A 26324-nucleotide genomic window follows, 5' to 3' on the forward strand; every position below is an offset into this window, starting at 1 on the left:
TTTTATTTTCTATCCTTGTATTTTAGTAGCAATTTTTAAAAAAATATATTGTAGGGATGAACATAAAATTCTGATAGTCCTCTTAGGACCATATCCAACAAAAGTATTTTATTTGCTTTTTTATTAACTAAAAACATTAAAGAATAAATATTTTGTGTGATTAAAACAACAAACTAACATTGCTTTGGTCAACAAGATTTTTTTGAACTTACTCATTGCTCCATCAATTCATCAGTTAATTTAGAAACTCTGGATCTTTACTTATAATGGGCTCAACACTGTGATAACATAGTGACAATTACCTAATTTGGTCTCCTACTGTACCTTTTATTTGTTAAAAATGAAAAAGAGCAGGCCTATTAGGAAAAAAAAAACAAAACATACATCCTGTCTTAAGTCCTGATTTCATTTTAACATAGACATTTTAGTTTAATTCTTTTTTACTATCCAGTGTATTCGGTTAATTACATTATCTGGTATAAAAAAAATGTACTTAATGGTTTTTTCTTATTATACAGCACACAACTGGCAGGATCTTTGAGAGTGAAGCGAGCTATCGGTGTAACCTGGGCTATAAATCAGTTGGGAGTCCTGTATTTGTCTGCCAAGCCAATCGCCACTGGCACAGTGAATCTCCTCTGTCTTGTATCCCGCTCAACTGTGGAAAACCTCCCCCAATCCAGAATGGCTACATGAAAGGAGAAAACTTTGAAGTAGGATCCAAAGTTCAATTTTTCTGTAACGAGGGTTATGAGCTTATTGGTGACAGTTCTTTGACATGCCAGAAATCTGGCAAATGGAATAAGAAACCAAACCAAAAGTGTGTGCCTGTCAAGTGCCCAGAGCCACCTCTCCTGGAGAACCAGGTAGTTTTGAAGGAGTTGGCTACTGAGGCTGGAGTGGTGATGTTTTCCTGTAGAGAAGGTCATGCCCTACAAGGCCCCTCTGTTCTGAAATGCTTGCCATCCCAGCAATGGAATGATTCTTTTCCTGTTTGCAAGATGGTTCTTTGCCTCCCACCTCCACTAATTTCCTTTGGTGTCCCTGCTCCTTCTTCGGCACTTCATTTTGGAAGCACTGTCAAATATTCTTGTGTGGATGGGTTTTTTCTAAGAGGAGATCCTTCTACCTCCTGCCAGGCTGATGGCACCTGGAGCTCTCCATTGCCGGAATGTGTTCCAGTAGAATGTCCCCACCCCGAGGAAATCCTCAATGGCATCATCGATGTGCAAGGTCTTGCCTATCTCAGCACAGCTCTCTACACCTGCAAGCCAGGCTTTGAGTTGGTAGGAAACACTACTACCCTTTGCGGAGAAAATGGCCAATGGCTTGGAGGAAAACCAACATGTAAACCCATTGAGTGTCCAGTGCCAAAGGAGATTTTGAATGGCAAATTCTCGTACACCAGCCTACACTTTGGGCAGTCCGTTACATATTCTTGTGACCAAGGCTTCAGGCTTGAAGGTCCCAAAGTCTTGACCTGTTTAGAGACAGGTGGTTGGGATGTGGATGTCCCATCTTGCAATGCCATACACTGTAACCCCCCACAACCCATTGAAAATGGTTTTGTAGAAGGTGCAGATTATAGCTATGGTGCCATGATCATCTACAGCTGCTTCCCTGGGTTCCATGTGGCTGGTCACGCCATGCAGACCTGTGAAGAGTCAGGCTGGTCAAGCTCCATCCCCACATGTGTACCCACAGACTGTGGACTTCCTCCTCACATAGACTTTGGAGACTGTACTAAGGTCAAGGATGGCCAGGGATATTTTGACCAAGACGACAACATGATGGAGGTTCCATATCTGACTCCTCAACCTCCTCATCTGGGAGCAGTCACTAAAATCTTGGAAAATACAAAGGAGTCTCCTTCTGCACATTCATCAAACTTTCTATACGGCACCATGGTTTCATATACCTGTAATCCAGGATATGAACTTTTGGGCAACCCTGTGCTGTTCTGCCAGGAAGATGGAATGTGGAATGGCAGTGCACCTTCCTGCATTTCAATTGAATGTGACTTGCCGGTTGCTCCTGAAAATGGCTTTTTGCATTTTACAGAGACTACCATGGGCAGTGCAGCACAGTATAGCTGCAAACCTGGGCACATTCTACTGGGCTCTGACATAAGACTTTGTCTACAGAATAAAGAGTGGAGTGGTGTCTCCCCAGTCTGTGAAGCCATTTCATGCAAAAAGCCAAATCCTGTCGTGAATGGATCCATCAAAGGAAGCAATTACACATACCTGAGTGTGTTGTATTATGAGTGTAACCCTGGATATGTGCTAAACGGCACTGAAAGGAGGACATGCCAAGAAAATAAAAATTGGGATGGGAATGAGCCAGTTTGCATTCCTGTAGGCTGTGGTTCACCCCCAATCTCAGCCAATAGCCAAGTGAAAGGAGATGAGTACACATTCCAAAAAGAGGTTGAGTACACTTGCAATGAAGGGTTCTTGCTGGAGGGAGCCAGGAGTCGTGTTTGTCTCGCAGATGGAAGTTGGAATGGAGCCACTCCCATCTGTGTGCCTGTCAGATGTACCACCCCTCCGCAGGTGGCAAATGCAGTGATGGATGGCCTGGACTATAGCTTTGGGAAGGAAGTGGCATTCCACTGTCAAGAGGGCTACGTGCTGCATGGTGCTCCAAAGCTCACCTGTCAATCAGATGGTAAGTGGGATGCCGAGGTTCCTCTCTGTAAACCAGTCAACTGTGGACCTCCTGAAGATCTCACCCATGGCTTCCCTAATGGCTTTTCCTTTTTTCATGGGGGGCATATACAGTACCAGTGCTTTCCCAGTTACAAGCTCCAAGGAAATCCTTCAAGAAGGTGTCTCTCCAATGGCTCCTGGAGTGGCAGCACGCCTTCCTGCCTGCCTTGCAGGTGTTCTCCACCAGTAATTCAAAATGGAGCTGTCAATGGGACAGATTTTGGTTGTGGAAAGGCAGCCCGCGTCCGGTGCTTCAAAGGCTTCAAGCTCCTGGGACTTTCTGAAATCAACTGTGAGGCCAACGGCCAATGGAGCTCAGGTTTCCCACGCTGTGAACACAATTCATGTGGTTCTCCCCCAATAATATCAAATGCATTCATCACTGAGAGTGGCTCTTTGGAAGAAAATGTGATAACATACAGCTGCAGGGCTGGGTATGTCTTACAAGGCAATGCAGACCTAACCTGTACAGAGAAAGGGGTGTGGAGCCCGCCTTATCCAGTCTGTGAGCCCCTGTCCTGTGGACCCCCACCAGCTGTTGCCAATGCAGTGGCAACTGGAGAGGCACACACCTATGAAAGCAAAGTGCAATTCAGGTAAGATCATGATTCCAGAGTCTCCAAGAGGTGCAGGCAGTAAGGCTGTAAAATGAAAAGTCAGATAAAGGTCAAAATTTTAGCTAATTGGGAAGAAAACACCATTTCTGGACTGGTTTCCCAAAACTGAAACTTTGGACACTTGGCTTTATTCTTCCTATAATTATATGGAAATCTATTGACTATAACAATTAGTTTATATTTTTAAGATTGTATTTGCTAATATATTTCTCATATTCTGCTGAGCTTCATGAAACAGGAAGATTCTCTAGCTACCTTGAATATCTCTTGAATCACAAAACTCTTTTTAAATGTCATGCTTGTGAATTTCTTATGATATCATTTTGTGGTATTATATATGCAAATGTTGGGAACATAAGGCAGATGTTGGGAGCATAAGGCAAAAGCTCAAGAATTCAGACCAAAAAGCACACTTTCATTGCTCAGTAAAAATAAAGGAGATATTATAAAGGGAACCTCCAACCTGTGCTATCTGAACAAACTAAGCATTTAATGCCCAGCATAGAGATTTTTGCTGGAAAGTTCCATATTTAAAATATTTTATTTAAAAGAAAAAAAAGATGAGAAAATATAGAATGACTTTATAACTTAAAAATTTTATTGGAATAAGTACTCAAAATGTTCGAAGATATTTTCTCAACCTGCATCAAATGCTACATCTCTGAAGGAATTATGGTTTATCCTTCACACATTGACAGGTTAGATCTTGTTACTATTTCAACAGTTCTTCTTAAGCATGTTTGTTGTGGACACTGCAGCCCTACCTTCATTTTCTCTAAATTGTGGGACATAGACTCAAGGAAGGGCCATCAAAGGCAAGCAAGCTAAAGTGTAGCAGATTAGGCACTATGCAGAAAAAATATATAAAGTCTTATTCCTTGCTTTTGAAATAAATGCATTTTAAATTTTGTATTTGGATGTTGCTGTGTCATATACTTTGAGATGCAGCAATGTCACCCATTTCTCAATACTTCTCTGTTTTTTATTCCTTGTTCTGTGATGCTTACATCACCTTTCTGGTCTTTGCTTAGTATCAGATAAACAGATCATTCCCAGTTTGCAAAACCTCTGACTCCTATCTGGCCTGGTAATTTGTGAACTTTTAAAAAACATTATCCAACTAATAAGTGTTAGTTAAGTAAATGATTTAAATAAAAAGGTAGTGTAGATGAGTACTTAAAGCATGGATTCTAGAGCTAGATTCCTTAGTTATGAATCTCATTTCTGTCACTTTCTAATTGGATGACATGGGGGAAGTTAGTTAATGTCCCTGGTGTCAGTTTCATCGTCTGCAAAACAGGAAAAAAAGAAATAATAGTATATGCTCATAGGATTGACATGAGGATTCAATAAGTTGATATTTGCAAAGTACTTAGAATGGTGACTACAAGTTAGTAAGTGCTATATAAACATTTTCTAAATAAATAAATGCAATTTTAAAAAATATATAAAATATTTTAGAGTTAGGCTGACTTGAATTTGAACACCAATACTATTGTTACAAGACACCATGTTACCTAATTCTCAGTGATATAAGAAATACCATGTATAAAGTACCTAGAACAGTGCCTGACACAAAGTAGAGCCTCAGTAAATGATAATTATGTTATATTCCTACTAGCATCTCAATTTCTTTTGAACTTTGTCTAGAATTTTAGAATTTCTGGAATGGTTAGCTGTTTTTAGAATAAAAATGAATTCAATAATAATATTCTTCATAACTAAGGTGAATAACATCAACATCATTTAAAGCGATTTTAGTTTTGGATAGACTTCAATGTGGATTACTAAGACCTGATCTGGTTATGAGTATTAGATTGATTATGCATGACAATGTCATCCACCTGAAATTTGAATCCGTTTTGATATGTTGTATAAAATGTCTGCTCAGCCTTGTAACAGCTTAAATCCAAGAATAGGTCATGAACTGTATTATACCCTCTTTACCACACTCATTTTTGCATTTCCTTTGCAGGTGTCTGGAAGGTTATATGATGGATACAGACATAGATACAGTCACCTGTCAGAAAGATGGTCATTGGTTCCCTGAGAGAATCTCTTGCAGTCCTATAAAATGTCTTCTTCCGGCAAATATAACACACATTCTTATTCATGGGGATGATTTCAGCATGAATAAGCACGTTTCTGTGTCATGTAAAGAAGGGTATACCTATGAAGGAGTTAACATATCAATGTGTCAGGTGAGATACTCTATCTTAATTAGAACATGTAAGTATAACCTGTGTTCATACTACCACACAACCAGTATTTTGCTGTCGTAAAAAAAAAAAAAGTGCCATTGTGAAATGCTAAAATATGTATAATAAGATATTCATGACAAATTAGCCATAAATCTTATGCTCAAAAGAAAATCTGTGTGTAGAAATCAGCCAAGGGCTATGCCAAACGTTTCAAGTTTTATTGGAAAGATCAAAGGTTGCAGAAGCAGACAGAAAATTGGAGTCAAATCCTTCCTCCACTACTTATTACCTGTGTCTTTTAAGAAAATTGCTTACAATTTCTGAGTTTCGGTTTCCTTATTTGAAAAATGGGTTATAATAATATGCACCTTGTATGGTTGGTGTGAGAAACAAGTTAGATAATAGGGGAAGTTCGTAAACCACCATAAAAGGAAGCAGTCCTCCCTAGAACATCCGCTTTCCTAGCCTCCACAGATGGATCCCAAAAAAGGAAAATAAAATGAGTCATTGATACACTTTTCGTTTGCTGTTCTTGGGGAGGAACGCTGCATGGTATAGAAATGACTTTCACCTTACACGTGCCTTTGTTTGAACCCCAGCTCAAATACTTAACAGGCTCAGTGACTTTATATTCCTCCAACTTGTTTTCCTTATTTGTAAATCTGGGATAATTGAAAGGGTGAAAATATTTAATGTATATAAAGTGTCCAGTTCATGCCTGACGTCTAAGAGGGACTCAAGACTTATTTCATTCTCCTCCCAGTTTTCCATTTATAAATCGTGCATACCCAGTCATTGGTTACTGCAGAAATATGGTTACTGCCAAACAGAAAAGCAGAAATATCATGGAGAACAAGTCAAATAACTGCCAAAGCCACCATGTTATCAAAATTTGTGTCGCTCCTGATGATCCCTTTTTTTCAAGTTTTTAAAAATAGATTTTATTAAATAACCTAGGATGATAATTACAAAAACTTTACACAGTAATTCCAAGTAGTGAAAAGCAATTTCCTTTAAAAAAAAATAAATAAATAAAAGATCGACAGTCTTTATTATGTTTTGCTGCTTTATACGAAGGAATGATTTATTTTATGTATTAATCAGTTGCAACATGAGCCTATGGAATTTAAAACCGTTCTTAATATGCCTCAAAGGCAGCAGATGATCCTTTTTGGATTTAGAGCCAAAGCCGTTTGGAGGAAACTTTTTTAAGGCCCTGAGTTGTCTGAACCAAACAAAGTCCTGCCATGATTAAGGCAACCAAATTGATGTTCTCTCAGGACTCCTCCATGTCCCTCTGGAGACCACTGGAGGGCCCCCATAGCCCCACAGGAACCTAAGATACCAGTGACTGAGCCCTTTTTTCCTGAATCAATCATTCATTTATTCTTGACTACTCTCATTGCTCTCTTCTCACACATGGTATGACCCTTAATCTTCACTCAAATTGGGTTTGGGTTTAAGTTTTTGTCTGAAAGGTAGAGTCAACTCTAAGTGTTTACATGCATAAATTGTGTAAAACTACCTTTAGTGCCTAGAAATATTTTATTGTACTGTGATAAAATGATACTACAGTTCAAAGAATGAATAAATTAATGAGAAGATCCATACAAACTCTGAAAAATGCGTACTGAAAGAGAACCAGCCCCTCCATAAATTAAAACATATTTGAAAATTATAGATCTCCTGTCACTGGAGTATGGGTGTAAAATGAAGTAGTAGGAAAAATCAGTGGAACAGAAGAAATGACTCAGTACTTGATCCTGATAAAGGAGCCATCAAGGGTCAGTGGAGAAAGGAATCATTAGTAAACAAATTATTCTGATACAGTTAAATAACCACTGGGTGGGAAAAATTAAAATATACCAAAATTAACTCCAGATCTATCAAAAGAATACCACAGTATGTAGCTTAAGAAATTGCTAGTAATGCACAGAAAGATTTATGCAAAAAAAATATGCTTATTGCAGCGTTATTTACAGTATTAAGAAATTAGATACAGCTTATATTTCCAACATTATGGGAATGATTAATTATGATGCAGGCAAATACACAAAATTACCTGTGGCTAGAAGTTCCTTGTGTAGAATAAAGGGTTTAATCTCAGGTCCTATTCTAAAACATTATCCAACTCCTATACTATTTCTTCAAAAAAGACAGAAAAATAATAGCAATAGAAAATAATCTTTGAGAGAAACATGTATGTACCTCATTTTGCCCCACAAGCAGGTTAGAAACTAGCTTTTAAAAGGCTTCTGTGTGAAGGAAAGTGTCATTTTGCACTGTGATGGTAGGGAAAAAAGCTATACTTTTTTTTTTCAACTACATGACCCCTCTCCGAAATATATAATAGAATGTTTTCAAGTATTCATTGGAATGGAGAAAAGGAAACCATCTTTTTAAATTTTGGGTGGTATAACTAAAAGTTGCTGCTTCTAATAAATTTTAATTAAAATGTGGAATTATGTAAAATATGAGGGTGCATTGGTATAAACCATCAAATGTTTGCATTCAGTCATAAACCATCAAATGTTTGCATTCAGCCATCCAGTCCTCATGCATTATAATGAAAGTATATGTCTTGGTGTATTCTTAATTACCGTGTGAACTCTATTACTGCATGGACTCTTATGTGTTCAAGAAATGTGCAAAATTGTTTAGTGCACGTTATTAAGGTCATCTAATAAGGAATGTGTGTTTTTACGGCCACAAATAAGTAGTAGAAGTAAAACCATACTCTGGTCCTTTTAACTATTATTTCTGACATTATCCTGCTATGCAACCAATATTTGCGAACTTTTTCATTCATACAGATTAACTCATAAAAGGAACTTATATTTGTTATTCGTTGTTTAGCTTGATGGCACTTGGGAGCCACCGTTTTCTGATGAATCCTGCAGTCCGGTTTCTTGCGGAAAACCCGAAAGTCCAGAACATGGAATTGTGGTTGGCAGTAAATACAGCTTTGAAAGCATAATTCTTTATCAGTGTGAACCTGGGTATGAATTAGAGGTGAGTGAACAGAATGTTTAACTAGAATGATTGGGTTTTTCTGATATACTCGGGAATTTTTAATATTAACACATATTTACTTCACTGACTTTGTTCCTAAAAGATTCTTATATTCTTGTATATTTTGTTATCTTTTACCCTAACCTGTCAAGAAATACTTAAGGTGACAATTTTATAAAGAAAAATTATCTTTTTCTTTATAAGGAAGTAGGTGTGCCAGCCAGAAAACCAATATTGCTCCTTCAATTGATCATTAAATCTGTGTTTGGGCTGCCTGATAACCATACTTTGCATCTGGGCAATCTTCCAGTAACCATGGGGATGTAGCCAAAGGGATTTAGGAATGCAAGGCCAGGATTTCCTCAAGCAGCAGACTGGGATACCTTGCAAGTTCTTGATTTGAAATGCTGGAGACCCACGTTACAGACTGGCCTGAAAAACACTCAGAGCAGTTCGAACCAAATACCAGCATCAGTCTCGAGACCATTTCTGGTTTGTGATATTAAAACCCTATCAATAACATGAAAGATCAGTTGGTCTCCTGTTTACTCTGGTGAGAGGACTGTATTCAGTTTTCTGAAACCATTATCATATCATCAAACTTGAAATTTAAAAGGTCTGATTTACATTTCAGCCTGTTGTGATCTGGCTTTTTGAGAAATGTATCTCTACTATTTTTATTGTTGTTAGTGATATTTCAAGGTAGGTTTCGCAGAAGTATTCATTGCCAGTGATCAGTTAAATTTGTATAGTGTGACCCATTATTTTCTGACCGTGGAATCAAAGATAGGCCCATGAAAGCGGGAAAAATAGGTCAATGTAGATCTTGTTTTATTTCCTCAAAAGATTAAAAGATGAGAATATAATGGTTGATTGCAATTGGAGTTTTACTATTTTTGAAACCCAGTTTTTCACATGAGAACGCTTATCTTGCAGTTTATTAGGAATGTCGAAAGTCATTCAGAGTTGAGTTTGCAGATATCAGCATTTTATTTGGAACACCAAAGGAAGCCAGATCACTTGCAAGAATGGAAGTAGCTTCAGGATGGCAAATGATTTTTATATACATCAAAATGAATTCAGTTTGACCACTGCTGATTAGACAAGGGTTTGTCCACTTTTAGGGTCAGGTTTAAGGCAGATGGGCTTTATTTTGTTTTGGGTCAAACATAATAAACAAAGGACTTGATTGGCTTTCTGGGTCAGCTACCTTGGTGGGGATTTCAAATTTCAAAAGCTATCAAGAGGGATTACAAAGAGGAAGTAAGGCATGAGGGGTCCCCAGGGATTTCTATATATAATCTGATCAAGAAGAAAACTGTCATAAAATTTTGAATAGTATACAGAAAACTGATGGGTCATTAAATTTGAGGAAGTAGATAATTTGCCTTAAAAATTTGGGAAATATCCTGGTATTGATTACACAATCCAATTAAGAGAGACACTTCAGCAAAATTCTCCAAGCTGCATATTAGAATCATCTGAATTATGTTCGATGACATAAATTCAGTGTTTCTCAAGTGTGGTCTATGAACCAACTGCTTAAGAATCATCTGAAAGTTTGTAAAAAGAAAAGGAGTGTATTCCTAGGCCAAGACCTTCTGAAGCAAATGGGACTTGGTGGCGGCTGTGCTTTTAACAAGCACCCCAGATGATACTTAAACACACCAAAGGTAAGCTGCTCGGGGAGAGATTAAGAACAGGGATTTGGATCCTGGCTGGCATCTGTTACAAGCCCTTGTCCTCTTGCTGGAGGGGTGGCATCAGGGAACTGGCCTAACGTTTCTGAGCTTAATTTCCTTGTGCCTATAGTGGAAGTAAGATGTGGCCGCCTTGCAGAGTTACTGAGAGAGCTGGAGATAAGAGAGATCAAACGGCTAATATGGCCCTTTACACATTGTCTTGTTTCAATATAAGGTGGTTCTAATCAAGACTCTTCATATTATTTGTGTAACTGCCAAAATCAGACAAAACAGGACAACTAACAAATTACGATAAGTTCCCCTACTATGTAAATAAGTTGTCATTCACAGGTGAGGTAAGCAGGGTTCTTGAACCATCTAAATATCCAAAATCGTGCTACACATGTAATCTTCATGGGGGCCTGGGCAGAAATTACTACAGCCTACTAAGGGGGAAATCAAAATAAAGAACTCCAAAATGGGATAGTTGTGTTATAAAAATCACTGGTAGGGAGCAATGAAGTAGAGTTGTTATAATTCTAAAACTTATTAAGTATGTACACTAATTGTTGAAAAAGCGGATACGGTCAGTCAAAAAGAATAACTGCTTATCTGGAGTAAAACTCCATTAGAAATAGAGTATAGAAAGGGGCAGGACCAAAAAAAGAAGGAAAAAGGCACAATAAATCTTGCAACTTAGGAGGAAGCCAACAGATGGTGTTTGACTTTTTTTTTTTTTAACATCAATTACAGAAAATAGATTCATCTAAGTTTTCATTGCAATAAAAAATAACAGTCAAAACACTATTTATCTTTCAAATCACTAGAGAAAAAAGGAGCAAATAAAAAATAGTACTGGGAAAATGCTAAACTAGAAGTACACAAATAGTGAGTGAGTGAGCTGGTTTTTAAGACTAGACTCCACTTCCTCAAAATTAATCAGGAATAATTTCCAAACTACAAAAGTATATTTTTGTTTGTGTATAAGTATAGAAGCATAGAAAAAGTGCATCAGCTGTTAACAGTGGTTATCTCTCAATGATTGATTTTGGAAAACTTTCTGTTATTTTTTTAAAATTATATTTTAACCTTTTATAATGCACATATATTACTTTTTCAATAAGAAGAAAATATAAGTACATATTTTAAGAACCATTTAATTTTTATAGAATAAATTGTTTTCTTGGAAAGTCAGGATGGTATCCTCCCACCAAAGTCACTGGAATATTTACAGATAAATATATTTGAACACATATTTCAGTAATTAAACTGAGAGCTCAAAGAAAATGCCTTTGAATAGTAAAATAAAGGTGAAAGATACCAGTCAATCCAGATAAAAACCTAAGTAGAGTGACATCTCCTTTCCAGACATTTTGCTGATTTATAACATAGCTTCAAAACAATCAGATATCCAAAGGACACTAAGAAATAAAAAAAACATGTTGCAAAATCCATGTATTAAAGTTCATATACTTGACAAGTCAAGCCCTTATGACATGACTTAGAATCTATTCTCATTTTTACATAAAATGTTATAAACCTTTACTTCTATTGTTTATTATTCCATAGTAGATTAGAAACCTAACGTATGGAAAAGAGTTGCTATCGTTAGGAATACTGATGGTTATAGTAAAAGATAAACAATAGAGAAGGAAGAAGCAAAGATACATAAAAATTTTGCCCAGGAATCAAAGAATATCGTAGTCATAGCCTGATAACTGTAGGAGACAAACAGCCTATATAGTCCCCATGGGCTATGGGCTATTGAAGAAAATTACAAAATATTATTCAGAATAATAGTTATAAATCATTTTTCAAGTAAATTATGTTCAGTTCAGAAGGCATGGAACTTTAAATTTGAGAAAGATTTGTATCCAAATGTGTAAAATTTTAAAAGTTTGGGTACTTAATAGGGTAAGTTTAAGTTTAATGAATAAGGCAGTTTGTTAGTCAGGGTGCTCCAGAGAAACAGAACTGACAGGAAACACACACAACCACACATACATATATATGTAAATATTGAGATTTATTATAGGAATTGGCTCACACAGCCATGGAAATTGGCACTTCTGAATTCTATAGGGCTGAAACAGAGGCAGAATTGTTCTTTCTGACTTCCAAATTCCTCAAGTCTGACCTTAAAATCTTCTCTGATTGGACTAGGACACTCCCCTCATTGCTGAGGGCAATCTCCTTTGTTGATTGTAGAGGTAACCAGCCATAGATACAATCAATTGAGGATAGATACAAATCCATCTACAAAATACCCTCACAGTAACAGTCAGTCCAGAGCTTGCTTTACCAAATAAATTGGACACCATAATCTAGCCAATTAGAAATTAACCAACACATGAAATTAATCACCACAGATACATTGTTGAAAAGTTCAAATCCTCATACCAATTAAGTATCATTGAATTTTCATGTTCATGGAGTGTAAAAAAAGATTCACATTCCTTACTGTACCTCTCAGGCATTGAAAAATCAATTCAATTCAAAATATTTTTAAAACATATGCTAACCCAAACTGCCTCTTTGATATTTCAAACATACTGTCAACCTTTGGTGCAGTCATTGTTAAAACAAAAGGTAAAAAAAAAATCTGTGACTTAGCATGCTAGTCTACCAAGGTATGAATTTTGAAGTAATTTGATGAAAACATTTTTTAAAGTCTAAACCTACTCCTTAAAATATATTTATTTAATGTGTTTAGCATCCCAATGCTGAGCAACTCAACTGCATAGCCATGTTGCTGTGCATTCCCTTATCATCTTTCTATTAGAGAGTTGTGATCTTATGACCTTTTTTCATTGATTCACAGGGGAACAGGGAGCGCGTCTGTCAGGAGAACAGAGAGTGGAGTGGAAAGGTAGCAACATGCAAAAGTAAGTCGGATTACTCTTAGCAGTCCCAAAAATCAGACTGAACATTCAGGTAACAAGGTGGCCACATCTTATCTATAAATCAGTTCTATAATTTTTTATTTAAAAAAAAATCCCACCTCTCAAATTAAAAAAGATTGATATTTTGATGTATTTGATTCTACATTTTTTCCTATGCATATAAAAATATAAATATTTCTGAAAAGTGTTCATACTGAGCCACCTGATTGGTAAGAGCACAGTGTAATTTACTAAATTATTAAATATCTTTATATCTGCATCTGTGAGATTTCAGTTCAAGTCAGTCCGTAAGATTCCCTAGGTCTGTGCTTCTGTGTGGACTGTGGGCCGACAACGTCAATATGATCTTGTTAGAGATGCAGAATCTCAGGCCCCACCCCAATCCTACTGAATCAGAATTTGCATTTTAAATGCCCCTAGGTGATTCCTATGTACATTACAGTTTGAGAAGCACCTTAGACGGATGGTTTTTAAACTTCTGTACATTGGAATTTTCCAGGGACCTCTGAAAACTCCCAGAGCCCAGTCTGCACACTCTAGTTAAATCAGAATCTCTAAGGGTGGGACCGGGCATCAATACCTTTTAAAAGCTCCTCAGATGATTGCGAGGTACAACCAACATTAAGATCTGTGGTCTCCGTGCATCTTAGACTCACCAGGTTGAAAGAATCCAGAGAGCGGCTAGTCCAGTGACTCTCAACCCTGAGTGAACATTAACTCATTTAGGGAGCTTCTAATAAAATACCCAAAACTAGGCTATCTCTAGGCTAGCCTAGAGATTCTGATCCATTTGGGCTGAGATAGGGTCATTGACCTAAAAGCTTTCCAGGGAATTTAGTGTGCAGCCAAAGTTGAAAACCACTGGTCTGGACCACCTCTTCCTCACCAAAGATCTCAAGCCCATTTTTAAAGATTTCTAGAAAGGTGACGATATACATAAAGATGACTAGAATCATTAAGGCAAAATAGCAGTCTTTGATTGTCGGAATGTATTAATCCATTACTTAGGTGTTCTGTTTTTAATCCTTCAGTGTGTATCATAGCACCTCACACTTAAGTAGGCTATGATATTTTATATACTGCACTGAAGACAAATGTAGAAGGAGGAAAGAGGATTTGGAGAAGTGTTTAAATTGAGGCTTTTATTCTTCTTTATAGAGGCCAGGTGTGAAGCCCCACTTGAATTTCTGAACGGGAAGGTCGAAGTGGCAAATACTACATCTGGGCCCAGCGTGGGGTATTTCTGCAACAGAGGCTACAGTCTTGAAGGAGCTCCTGAAGCCCACTGCACTGAGGATGGAAGTTGGAGCCACCCAGTTCCTGTCTGCAAACGTGTGTGTTGACTTTGGGAGAGATTTTAATCATTTTTAGTTTCATGATTTGTTTCACAAATATCTGAAACATAGGGTCAGCCTCCATTGATAAGTGTCATTGGCCCATGAATAGCAATCAGTGCATAGCTAAACCACATAAAATGGGGGTATTTTAAAAATCTACTTTTTTGATCTAAAATAATCTGATAAACAGCTTTTATCAAATTCCTCGGGCAATTACAAGTCCAAAGCAAGAGAAAATGCAACTTCATGGAAAAAGCTTGACACAAATGTCTGATGAATCCCATTCGAGATGGGAAAAGGGTAAAGAAAAAATATGTTTAACGTGCAATATTACTGTAAGAAAGTATATACAAATATAATAAGTAAAGATAATTAGTTGTAACAACTTGCATAATAAGTGGTTATACTTTGAGACAGCTCTGGTTGCTGATCAAATTATCTACATGGCAATAACTGAGCTTTGAGTTCAGCTGCTTTTGGGTTCAGCTGCAGCCTCTTCTGAGGCCATTTAAAATCGGAAAAACAGAAATTGCCTGAAATACATGTTGATATGTGTGTCACCATGTTGGACTGAACAATCTTAGTACTACCGTTTCCTGTTTTCCCTCAGACTGATAAAATGAATCCATTTGTATCAGGAAGGCTTGCAAACTATCATTTGAGTTCTCATATCCTGTTTATAGTATTATGGGTCTAATATGTGTGTCATATTCCACACACTACAGAAAAGTCTGATAGTTCTCTGATTCTTCTTCTGAATGATGTCCAGCACAATAAAGTAAAGGGAAAGAATAATTTACTCTATTTTCTGAAGATTCACATATTAACAGAATATTTAATACTCCCACTGATTTCTAGCACATCTTGTATTCCCCAATGCCGATCAAAAAAACAACCTAAAATGCTGTAGGCCATATTTGGGATAACTATTTAACTTGTCACATCAGTATTTTGGAAGCATGTGTTAGTGGTTCAACAGCTTGTTGTTTTCAGATCTTATCTGATTCTATCTTTACAGATAATTTCATGTGAATCAAAACAAGTCTGTTTTTATTATTTCAAGTTCTATATTTTTAAGCCCCATGTTACCGTCACTGAGAACCCAACCCCTGTGGGCCTTATACTCTTCAGTAAAGAAATAAAAAGAAAATAGGGAAGATAACAGCAAACAGTTTCTTTTCTTTTTTAACAGCAAATCCATGCCCTGTCCCTTTTGTGATCCCCGAGAATGCGGTGCTTTCTGAAAAGGAATTTTACGTGGATCAGAACGTCTCTATCAGGTGTAGGGAAGGCTTCCAGCTCCAGGGCGAGGGTGTTATTACCTGCAACCCCGATGAGACCTGGACGCAGACAAGTGCCAAATGTGCAAGTAAGTCCACCACGGGTGGAGCCCAGTTAACTTCATTAGTGAGGAATGCTTTCCCGTGTTTGTGAGATAATTTTCAATCTAGTAACTTAATTGTAGGTATTTAGATCTCCACCCTATCATCGTTATCAGCTTCTGCATTGTTGATTTTAAAAACTTGAGAAAATGTCCTTGAATTCCAAGCATTAAAAAAATAATAATTAGTAAAAAAAGAAAAACTCTCTAGAACTAGGTTAAAAGTTATCTGGCCATGATGCACTGAGATAATTTGCAAACAGTGCTCTTCTAATGTCGCTGAGCAAGGGCTCGCTGCCCACCCCACACAGGAGTTAATTCTATGCCACCAGGATTTTGAGAAAAGAAAGAGCTTTATTGTGAGGTTGACCAGCAAGGAGGCAAGGCTCAAATCTGTCTCCTCAACTTGAGGGCTAAGGGAGATTTTATTGGGATAAGAGGTGGATGTTGCTATGGGGAAAGTTGGCTTGCTGCGGTTTGAACGGTTGGGCACAGGTTTGTCCATATGTGGTAAGGGAGGCCCCAAACCAAACTTCCCTTGTTGAAGGACCTCTCGCTTTGGATTTGCTTCCAACGCCACTTGATTCATGCAGCTTTGGTTCAAAGGGTGATGATTTTTGTTCCTGGTGTCGCCAGTCTGAATTTCTGCACATGCTTAGGCTGTATAACTTTTGATTGGCCACCTGAAAAACAAGCAGAAGAAGGAAAGTTACAGATAGGAAAAGTTACAAAAGTTACAAGTAAGCGAGGATGCTGCTAACTGGTTCTGGGCTGTTTCACTAAGAAGAAGCAAGATATTAAATTTAAAATTTGTATTTTTTTCCATAATTTGAAAAATACAATCCAGACTATCCTTTAATGGGATATGGAGACTTTCCAATACAAAAAAATTATTCTACAGTAATCCTCAAACTTGAGCCTGCATCCAAACCACCTAGAGGGTGGGTTAAACACAGATTTCCAGGCCCCAGGTTCTTACATCCTCAGAACACTTAAATTCCAATTAATGAGATAAGAAATGTGCATATGAACACTTTGTGGATTCTGGAAGCAGAGAATACCTGGATTTGAATTCTATCTTCAAAACGTTTTAACTCTAAATGTATGCTAGCACACTAGCTTCTTTGCATCCCAAGGGCTCACATTTGTTAAAAGCATCAATAATACCCAACATTATGAATTTGTTTTGAAAAGTAAATGAATTTGTATATATTAGCAATATCTCCAGATAGGAAAAGATAAATAATAGCCCAACCCCCTGAATTTTCAACTAGTAGTCTGCTCGTGCATTAGAATGTTTATTTTATTCCAGGTATGCATGTACTATACTTTTAGCTGGGATTTGGGTCCCAAATCCTTATGCAGGATCACTCTAGTGAAATGGGAAAATCAGTACTGTGAACTCCAAGTTTCCCTTTGATCCTCAGGTCCAGTTTAAGGCCACCAGCCTAGACTAGAGTCAGCCAAATGACCTGGTTCTGCCCATGGGTCCCACATCAGTCTTGGGTCTCCAAGACTTACAGCTTAAACCATTAGAAGAAAAAGCAAGAGAAAGCATGCAATTATTTCCAGTGTTCCCTCAATGCATGCTTAATCCTCAATTTTCTTGAGAGGCTCAGAGGTTGTCTTGGAAAGCAGGAGATAGTTACCACTGTTGTGAACTCAATCCCTAGTTGCCTCTTTTATTAAACAAGGAGTCTTTGGCTTGGAACAAAATATCCTTCCCTCACCCTAGGACCAACCCCCCTCATTCTTTTCACCTATTCCTGATATGGATCCCTATTAACCAGTGATTAAAATTTAAAGTGCATGAGAATCACCCTGGGAGAGCAAGTAAACTACAGACTCATAAGCCAGAAACCCCAGAATTTTGCATTTTTAACAAGCCACCCAGGTGAGTCCCAGATAGGTGGTCTGAAATCCATGCTTTGATAACCACTTCTGGAAATCAACCATCAGCTCTTCATGGTCTCTCTACATGCTGTTCCCCAAGTTGGAAGCTCTTCCTCTGGTCCACTCAACCTCTGCAGCCTAGTCCACATGTCCCTCCCACTGCAAATCGTGCCCTGACAATCCTGAGCACAATTAGCCAAGTTCACCTTGGTGTTTCCACAGAACGATGCTCAAGCCTCTAACACAGCTCTCCTTAGGTGCAGTAGTTCTTTGTGTGTCTTCCCCAACTTGTCTAAGCATAAGGACAGCACTGTTTTCATCTACTTTCTCCCAGTTTCTGGTGCATAGTAACCATTTAATATATATTTGTTATGCAACTGACTGAATGAATGTTTTTATCCATCTTAGAAGGGAAGGAAAATTTAGAAAGATCGTACAAATTTATCATCCCCTGTGACAAGCTTGTAATTGTATTATGACACCAGGGGAACTTTTAGTAGCCAGGTCATGAAGACTCTTCATTCAAAAGTCAGGTTTGTAGCACCTGGATACTGATTCAGATCAAGATTCCTATCCTCTCCTCATGATCCAATCCAGTGTCAATCCAGTCTCTTCAAGGCTGCTCATAAGATGCTCAAAGCAAAATTAGTTATGAACATTTTTATGTAAATGTATAGCACGTGTCCTTCTTAAAAAAGAAAGGATTATTATTCCATCTAACACAGATTCCAGAAGTCAAGAGTCGCTGCTTTACAGTCTTAAAAAGAGGGAAACTCATATGAAAGCTTGAATATCATAACAATCATCAAGGTGTGTAAATTGAGAGCCTGTAGGTTAAAAGCAACATTCATTCATTTACACATTCTTCAAACATGTGTCGAGAGCCCATTGTGTCCCAGACACTGTTCCAGGCACCTCGAAAACAGCCCTGATGGAATATGCAGAGCTGTAGTTAATGATCTTTCCTGTAAAGAGAGAGATGACAGTCACCATGCTTTTGCCCTTCTAATTCAATACACATTCTTCATTGATGTTCTCTCACAGCCACCTCTATAGAGACATATAAGAGCTTACTTTCGCCTCCCAGACTTCTTTCCTTGAGCTCAGTTTCAACATTTAAATCAGAAGACAAAATCTTTGATTTTGTAAATCTAAATTTTCTAACTATCATGAAGATCATATATAGGTGAAAAGATTGCCTTTACGTATTTTATCTTTGCTGTTTAAATTAATCCAGTCTTACAGATGAGACAGGGTTTTCTCTCCCTTCCACTGGCAGGTCAGTAATACAGGATCATTTTGTTTTCCTATAGAAATCTCTTGTGGCCCACCAGCTCATGTAGAAAATGCAATTGCTAGAGGCGTACATTATCAGTATGGGGACATGATCACCTACTCATGTTACAGTGGATACATGCTAGAGGGCTCCCTGAGGAGTATTTGCTTAGAAAACGGAACTTGGACATCACCTCCTATTTGCAGAGGTAAGGAAATACTTGGATATTTTTTAGTAAAGCTGCAGGAAATTTTACATGGAAGTCTGATGTGGCCAACAATTAATGTGCATGGTATTATATTTTTCTTTGACTTTAAATCTTCTCTGAACATGTCATTTACTTTAACTTTATGTGTTTGAGTTTTGAAAGCTTGCACATGGAACTCTTCGATTCTATGCTTGAAATTCTGCAAAATGGGGAGAGGCAGAAAATGAGACATCCTGGCATGTTCTTCTAAAACTTACACTTTTCAAATGAAAGTATGCTTTTTAAAAACTGTAATAATTATTCAATTCTCTCAAGTATTCAATGATTTGCAGGCACAGAGGATTGAGGGAGTCAATGAACAAAGGGCATGAGCCTCAAATAAGGCAGGGATTGTGGCAGGAGAAAGGGGATTAATTGACAAGAAGCAACAATGAGAAATGGGATCACCAACACATGGGATATAAAAGGACGTGCAATCTTCACTTGAGAGGGTTGCCGAGAAGTGGCATCCTCAGGGAATAGTCCAGGTTTGAGTTACAATCAGAAGTCAAAGTGAGGCTTGTGTGTTTTCTTGTTTGGTTGAAGATACTGAGGGGCAGTGACAGTCCCAAAGCAGTACTGACTGTCAAAGACCACCCTTGGAAGGGAATTTCCCCTGGTACAGATCAGAAAAGGCTGTCCTTTATATAAATCATCCTCCTACTGAGAATCCCCCAATTACTAAAACCTTGCTAGCCATATTCTCCTTATTGCCCCAGCTGGTTTATGTCTCACCTGAGCCCCTGATGCTCATCCCCAATGCCTGAAACCATACTATTTGCTCTGCAGCAATGCCTCCAGGGGCAGGTTGCATCATACATGCATTGAGCAACTGCTCTGGGCTAAGCCCTCAGCAAGGCTTTGGAGCATTCTTGCCTTCAGAGAGCTCGCATTCTACTAGAGGAGATAGAGAAATAGCACCAGGAAAATGAAAGCATAAATGTGATACACTGTATGATAGAGAGAGGCCGAGCTTGCTCTACGAGTCCGGTGTGTGGGTAAAGCTGAGTTTTCCTCTTGCGTGGGTGAGAGAATCTGGGGAGGCTTAACAGATTAACAGAGTATGTAAACCTTGAGTTGGTTTTATAGCCATTATCCAGGGACCCACAGGAAAGGACATTCTGGATAGAGGCAAAGGGAAATTAGAATGATGAATTGCTAAAAGCAAAAGGAGAAAATTTTGAAAAAGAGAGGGATGGCCAACCATTCCCCTAGGAGGGAAAGTAGAACAGCAGCCAAAGCATAGCCATTGGATTTGACAGTGGTAAGACATCAGTAACGTAACCTTGAGAAGTTTCAAGGTGTGTTGAGAGCAGATGCCAAACTAATGTGGTTTGAAGAGTGAGTAGGTGGCAAAGAAATGAAAAAAGCAAGTGCAGACCACTCCTTCTGGAACTTGAAGGGATGGAAAGAAGAGGAAGGCCACTAATCTGGTGTCTGTTATAGGCCAGGTGATGAACTGGTTGACTTACATTAGGTTATTTGGGGTTAGCTGAAGAAGGTGAGATGAGGGTTTCTTTTTTATATATAAAATAGGAGATACTGAGAGGTCTGTAGTAGCAACTAGAATGTCCTGGAAGGGTGTACTCACCCCAGTTTCCCTGCACCCAAAACCATCTTGAGTAAGCAGTCTACGTAAACACTATGTGCTTGCCCTCTACACTGTACCTTTGAAACACATCCCCTAGCTACCTCCTCTCCAAACCCCAACCTGTTTGCTACTAGATCAGAATGTAGATGATTCTTATTAACCTGCACCGGGCCAGAGGTAAGATTCCTGATCAGGAGATCCTGAAGAGGATGCTACAGGTGGCACCTGGTCCCATTGTGTGAGAACAGTGCTGAAGATTCTTTGGAAATAGGCCATAAGATCACTCTACAATTAGTGCAGGCTGGAGACCTGCGTATGAAAACAAATCTCCCTGTTATCCCCATGGAATCAGCTCCAGTCTAATGGAATTCTCAGCCATCCTCAGGATGGCCCATATTTGTAGGAGCTGCTCCACCATGAGGATCAGCATCTGCCCCTCACAGAGCTTAAATCTGTATCCCAAAGGATACTCAGAACTTGAAGGACCCTGGGAAGTTCTCCAGATAATAGCACAGGGGTTTCTAAGACTCTGGGAGAAGTCCTGGGAGATATGGTCCTCCCAGATTGATCTTAGAGCAATTTTTTCAATAAAAAATCTATTCAATAAAAGTTAAATGCCTGTATCAGACATTGTGGTCAGCCTGGAGAAGGTAGAAAGATAAGTAAAAGGAGCTTACATTCTATTGCAGAAGACAGATCAAAACACAAACACTGCCATAGAGCATGGTAGGTGATTTACAGACACTAGTACACAGATAACAGAGATGTGTTGAGTTCGAAGTGCCGTGGAGCATGGTAGAAGAAGGCTATGATTTGTTACGCCTAGGAAATTGGAGGTGGGAGTCAAGGAAAGTTTCACAAAGGAGGAGACAATTGAACTCGTTCTTGAAGAATGAGAGGAAGTTTAGCAGGATAAGGGTTAGGGCAACGGGTAGAGAAAGAGCATAGGATACCAGCAGAGAAAATCTGCTAAAGTTTGAAGTCATGAAGGCATATAGTATGTAAAGCTATGAGTGTCTAGGCTTGCTAGATCTGAGATTTCTTCCAGGAATTATCAAAAAAATAAACGCTGCAATGAGAATAGCCAATAAAATGCCACACTTCTCCATTTATTGAAAGTCCTTTTGAGGTTCGGTTTTGTTTCTCTTCCTTAAAGCTTGAGTCAAGGAAAGATTATGAAATGTAAATGACAGTCACCCTTCTGTAACTCCCTAGATTTATAACCCATCCTGCTTCTTTTCCAGCTGTCTGTCGATTCCCGTGTCAGAATGGAGGTATCTGCCAACGCCCAAATGCTTGCTCCTGTCCAGATGGCTGGATGGGGCACCTCTGTGAAGAACGTGAGTCTGCTCTCCCTCTCTCATACTATGTCCTCAAATGGTACTTGGAGTCCAGGTAATTGGCCTGGAAGCTGCCAATTCAGGGAATTGCTAGGAACAATTGGTGGCAGGAATCCATTTGCTTAAATCCTTGTAGCAGAACAGACAGAGCACATAGGATCAATCTAAATATGCCAATAGGTTGTAGAAGATCTGGAATATTAGTGACTTTGAAAATACAGTCATCAAGATCCATCCAAAACCATCATCACATACCTCCTAGCCCAAATTTATAAGAGTCTTCTTGGGAAGGAGCTTTCCCAGCCCCCTTCTTCCTTTATCTCAGGCTTACTATGTCCTGTCCCACTCATGGCTGTAGGTGGTGTTAATGGTCACCTTTGCAGAACATTGTACTTTGCAGGTAGTATTTTCAACCCACCATTCACTCTTTATTTAAGGATAGTTCCTCCCACTTAATGAGGAAAGTTGGCACTCCTATATCCTATGCAGTGTTTCAGGATAAATATTGAATTTTGATCCTCATAAAAATACATTTATACCTGAACTTCCAGGAGAATGTAAATAACTTTTTAAAAGTTTTTTCAATTTCTAGATTGTACTTTGTTTCAATAACTTTTTAAAAAATTAGGACAAAATCATTTCACGTTTCATTGAGAGTAGCGTATATAAATTGTTAAGAAGAGTCAAGTCGTAAATGGGTGGCCATTGGTCTAAACCAGTTATTTCTAAAGGCCAAGCATTTTATAAGAGACTAAAACTTTTTTAAATGTGACCATTTCAATTAATCCATAAAGGAAAATGTATGACAAAAATAAATTTAGGCTGCTAACAACTCACCAAAGCAAATGTTCTCACTATGATTAAGTAAGAAGAGAAATTGCATTTTCCCTTCCTTTTTCTCCCAATCATTCCTTCCCATGCAGTGTTCCCAGACTTGATCTGATATAATACTCAGGGAGCTCAGGGAGCTCAGGACTCAGGGAGTTTTAACCTTGGGGTAGCCCAAACTATGGGTGCAGCTTAGCTGACTTAGCTCCACCTGCATTGAACCAGGGCTTCCCAAGTTCTAACAGACATACAAATCATCTAGGGGGTGTTGTTAAAATGCAGATACTGGTTCAGCAGAACTTGATTGAGGCCAGAGTCTGGATTTCTACTATGGATGCCATTGCTGCTAGTTTGAGGACTGCACTTTGATTGGAAAGCAATAGCTAATCTCATTCCTGTTAAGCAGGCTGTGCCCATTTAGAGAGCTCGGTGACTTCCAGTAGGAGGAATGATTGTGGAGGAGATGGTGGAGGAAGCCTGATTCAGTTCAGCAGCAGCCTCAGCTCCAAGGAAATAAGGAGCAAGGGTGTTTCCCATCACTACCAAAATATTGCTACACGCACCCTAAACTTTAGCCCATCTGATTCTGATTTGCCCACTTAGTTCAAGACAAGGGGAGAGCCTGGAGGCAGCTGAAACCTCTTAAGAGGTTTGTGTGTTTCGAAATGGAAATTTGAAATGGTAATAAATGGAGAGCATTCTGCTTATTTTGTGACATGCAAGCAAAGCACTTAGCAGGCATCAACCGGAGAATGTCCTCAAGGAAAGAGGGCATTTGGCATTAGAGAAATTACATCTGAGTAAGGAGCCAGATGTCCTTTCCTGATTGTTTTCCCAACAGTACTGATTAATAAGCAGTACATATACCGGAAGATTATCTAATGAGTCAAACAAGGTTTTATTCCAGCTGGGAAAAAAAATGTTTTTTGAACACTTGAAAATATCTGAGCATGTATATTTTGATCAAATCCTTTTAATCTCTTTTTTAGCAATATGCATTCTTCCCTGTCTGAACGGTGGTCGCTGCGTGGCCCCCTATCAGTGTGCTTGCCCACCTGGCTGGACTGGGTCCCGCTGTCATGCAGGTAAGCTTTCTCTCATGAGGACGCTAATTGAGTGTGACTCAGACTCACAGGTGATGATGAAATGGAAGGATTCCAGTTTCACAAGAATTACTCAAGGCAGTCTCAATGCTGAACTTTATCCCTGCCTCAGAGGCAGCCCTCAGGGTCATATACCAAAGAACAACATCCAAACTGACTTAATTATCAACCTTCTTCTTGTCATCTGCCTCTAAGGTGCATAATGTAGAAAAAACAATATCTTGCATCCTACTCTATCTCCAGTGTCACCACTGAGTGGTGGACCTCATCATCTCTGGATCATGGCCAGAGTCTATCAGACCTTTTCCTCTTCACTTCCAGACTGAACATCATTAATGTACTACTTTTGACAAGTCTTTGCTCTGTTTAAGAACTTAAAATAGTTGCCTGTTGCCTTCACTTCCAGCCCTAATTTCTCTGACTTCCAAGATGCTGCATGGGCTGGTTTCAGCACACCTGATAAGCCTTACTTCCCACTCCAGTCAGTTCCACATCATCCCCTACAGGATAGCTTCCTTATTACCCTCGGAGCAGTCCCTCCTCCCTCCCACCTTGTAGCATTTGCTCATGGTCTCCCTCTTTCCTTTACCTGTTCAACCCTTACCTAACTCCAGGGCCCTGCCTAAGTTTCTTCTTATCTCCAAACTTTTTCTATATATCATGATAATCTATTTCCCAGTATTCCAGTTTTATAGATGTTGCACAATTTGTTAGAACCATGCAGTGTAATGCTCAATTGAGCTGATTCATTTGTATTTCTTTTAGCTCCCTAACTGGATTAAGCTCCTTAATGACCCTGAGCAACATAGTCTTTTTTTTTTTTAATCTACTTCCACCCCCTACCTACTAATCATACAAAAGTGTGTAAAGCAGGGGCTCTTGCCCTCCAGAATTTCGATCCTAGACTCAAAACAGAGAAGGGATGCAGACTGGCCTGTAAATTGATAACTAGAATACATTAAGATACAGGCTAATTGAAGGCTATAATAGGGGCTGTGATGACAGTGAAGATGTATACACTAACCAAGTGTAGGGGTTCAGAAAAGGGTTCACAAGCATAGACCCAAAAGAAGAGCACGAGGAGTCACCAGATCAGTCTAGCCAAAGGCGTGTTCAGAAAAGTATAACTGAAGTGATAGAGGAAATGTAGGGGTGTGGCTAGAAATGAAGCTGTAAAGATACACAGAGGCAGATCAGAAAGCACATTGAGTGCCAGGCTTGAAATGCCGGATTAGGTCTTTAGCAAAAGAAACCCCTGGAGGGTTTAAGCAAGGAAATCATGCGGTCAGATTTTCTTTTAGGAAAATGATTTTTGCTACAGCATGGAAAATAGCCAAAAGCAAGACTTAACAACACAGGGACCAGTTAGCAGGTTATGGAAGTAGCACTGGTAAGAGATAATAAAGTCTTGAGAAATGATAGAAAGCAAGGATAGATTTGAGAGAAGGAGATAGAATCAACCAGTGTTATAGATTTGCTGCAGGGGTAAAGGTCTGATTTTTCCAGCACTCCCACGTGAAAGAGAGAGACAACACAGAAGGGGCAGCTTTGAGGATATAGATAAGGAGTTGAATATGGACTTGCTGAGATTGAGGGGCCTGTGGAACGGACAAAGAGAAAGATTTGATAGGCAGTTGGATGATGGTTTAGGTTCCCAGAAAACACATCTGGGTGGAAGATAGAGACTTGTACATCAATGGGGAAAAAAAAAAAAGACTGCAGAAGACACATAATATGAGAAGATGGTCTGGAATGAAACCATGGGAGCTGTGACAGTATAGCAAAGGAGGAAGATGTTAAGCTTTTAGACAAGGAAGTTAAAACAATGACTTGGAAGTAAAACTAGGAGCCATTACATCATTATGCCCCTGAAAAGGAATAATGTTTTCTTATACCAGCAAGCAGAAACTGTGGAGTATGATTCATTTATACAGTTTTATTTTTGCTCACTCTAATCTCGCTTTATTTCATAATTACCTCTTTAATTAAATTGCAAATAAGTACATTTTGCAGGCCTCCTCTTAACCTTAACTCATCGAAAGAGCTCCTCAAGGGCAAAGGCTGCTGTTTTATTTCTTGTCCTGTCTTTTCTCACCTACCTGGTAATTCCCTAGCAGGCATTTTCCCCATATTTTATGAATGAATGATTAAAGAAGTGACATTTATTTATATTTCACCAAAGATAGGTTTTTCATCTGGGGA

At 38.7% G+C, this 26324-nt stretch overlaps 1 protein-coding gene across 1 annotated transcript in view; it reads left to right on the top strand.

The window, feature by feature from the left end:
• Positions 1 to 26324, top strand: part of SVEP1 (sushi, von Willebrand factor type A, EGF and pentraxin domain containing 1) — a 195409-nt gene that overhangs the window by 165399 nt on the left and 3686 nt on the right. The window contains 9 exon segments of the mRNA XM_037797566.1: positions 519 to 3307; positions 5304 to 5529; positions 8386 to 8541; positions 13045 to 13108; positions 14285 to 14458; positions 15656 to 15832; positions 19051 to 19221; positions 22096 to 22191; positions 24009 to 24104. Of these exon segments, the coding sequence (XP_037653494.1) occupies positions 519 to 3307; positions 5304 to 5529; positions 8386 to 8541; positions 13045 to 13108; positions 14285 to 14458; positions 15656 to 15832; positions 19051 to 19221; positions 22096 to 22191; positions 24009 to 24104 (3949 nt within the window).

The sequence above is a fragment of the Choloepus didactylus genome, chromosome 10 (genome assembly GCF_015220235.1).
Source record: "Choloepus didactylus isolate mChoDid1 chromosome 10, mChoDid1.pri, whole genome shotgun sequence".
Taxonomy (NCBI): Eukaryota; Metazoa; Chordata; class Mammalia; order Pilosa; family Megalonychidae; genus Choloepus; species Choloepus didactylus.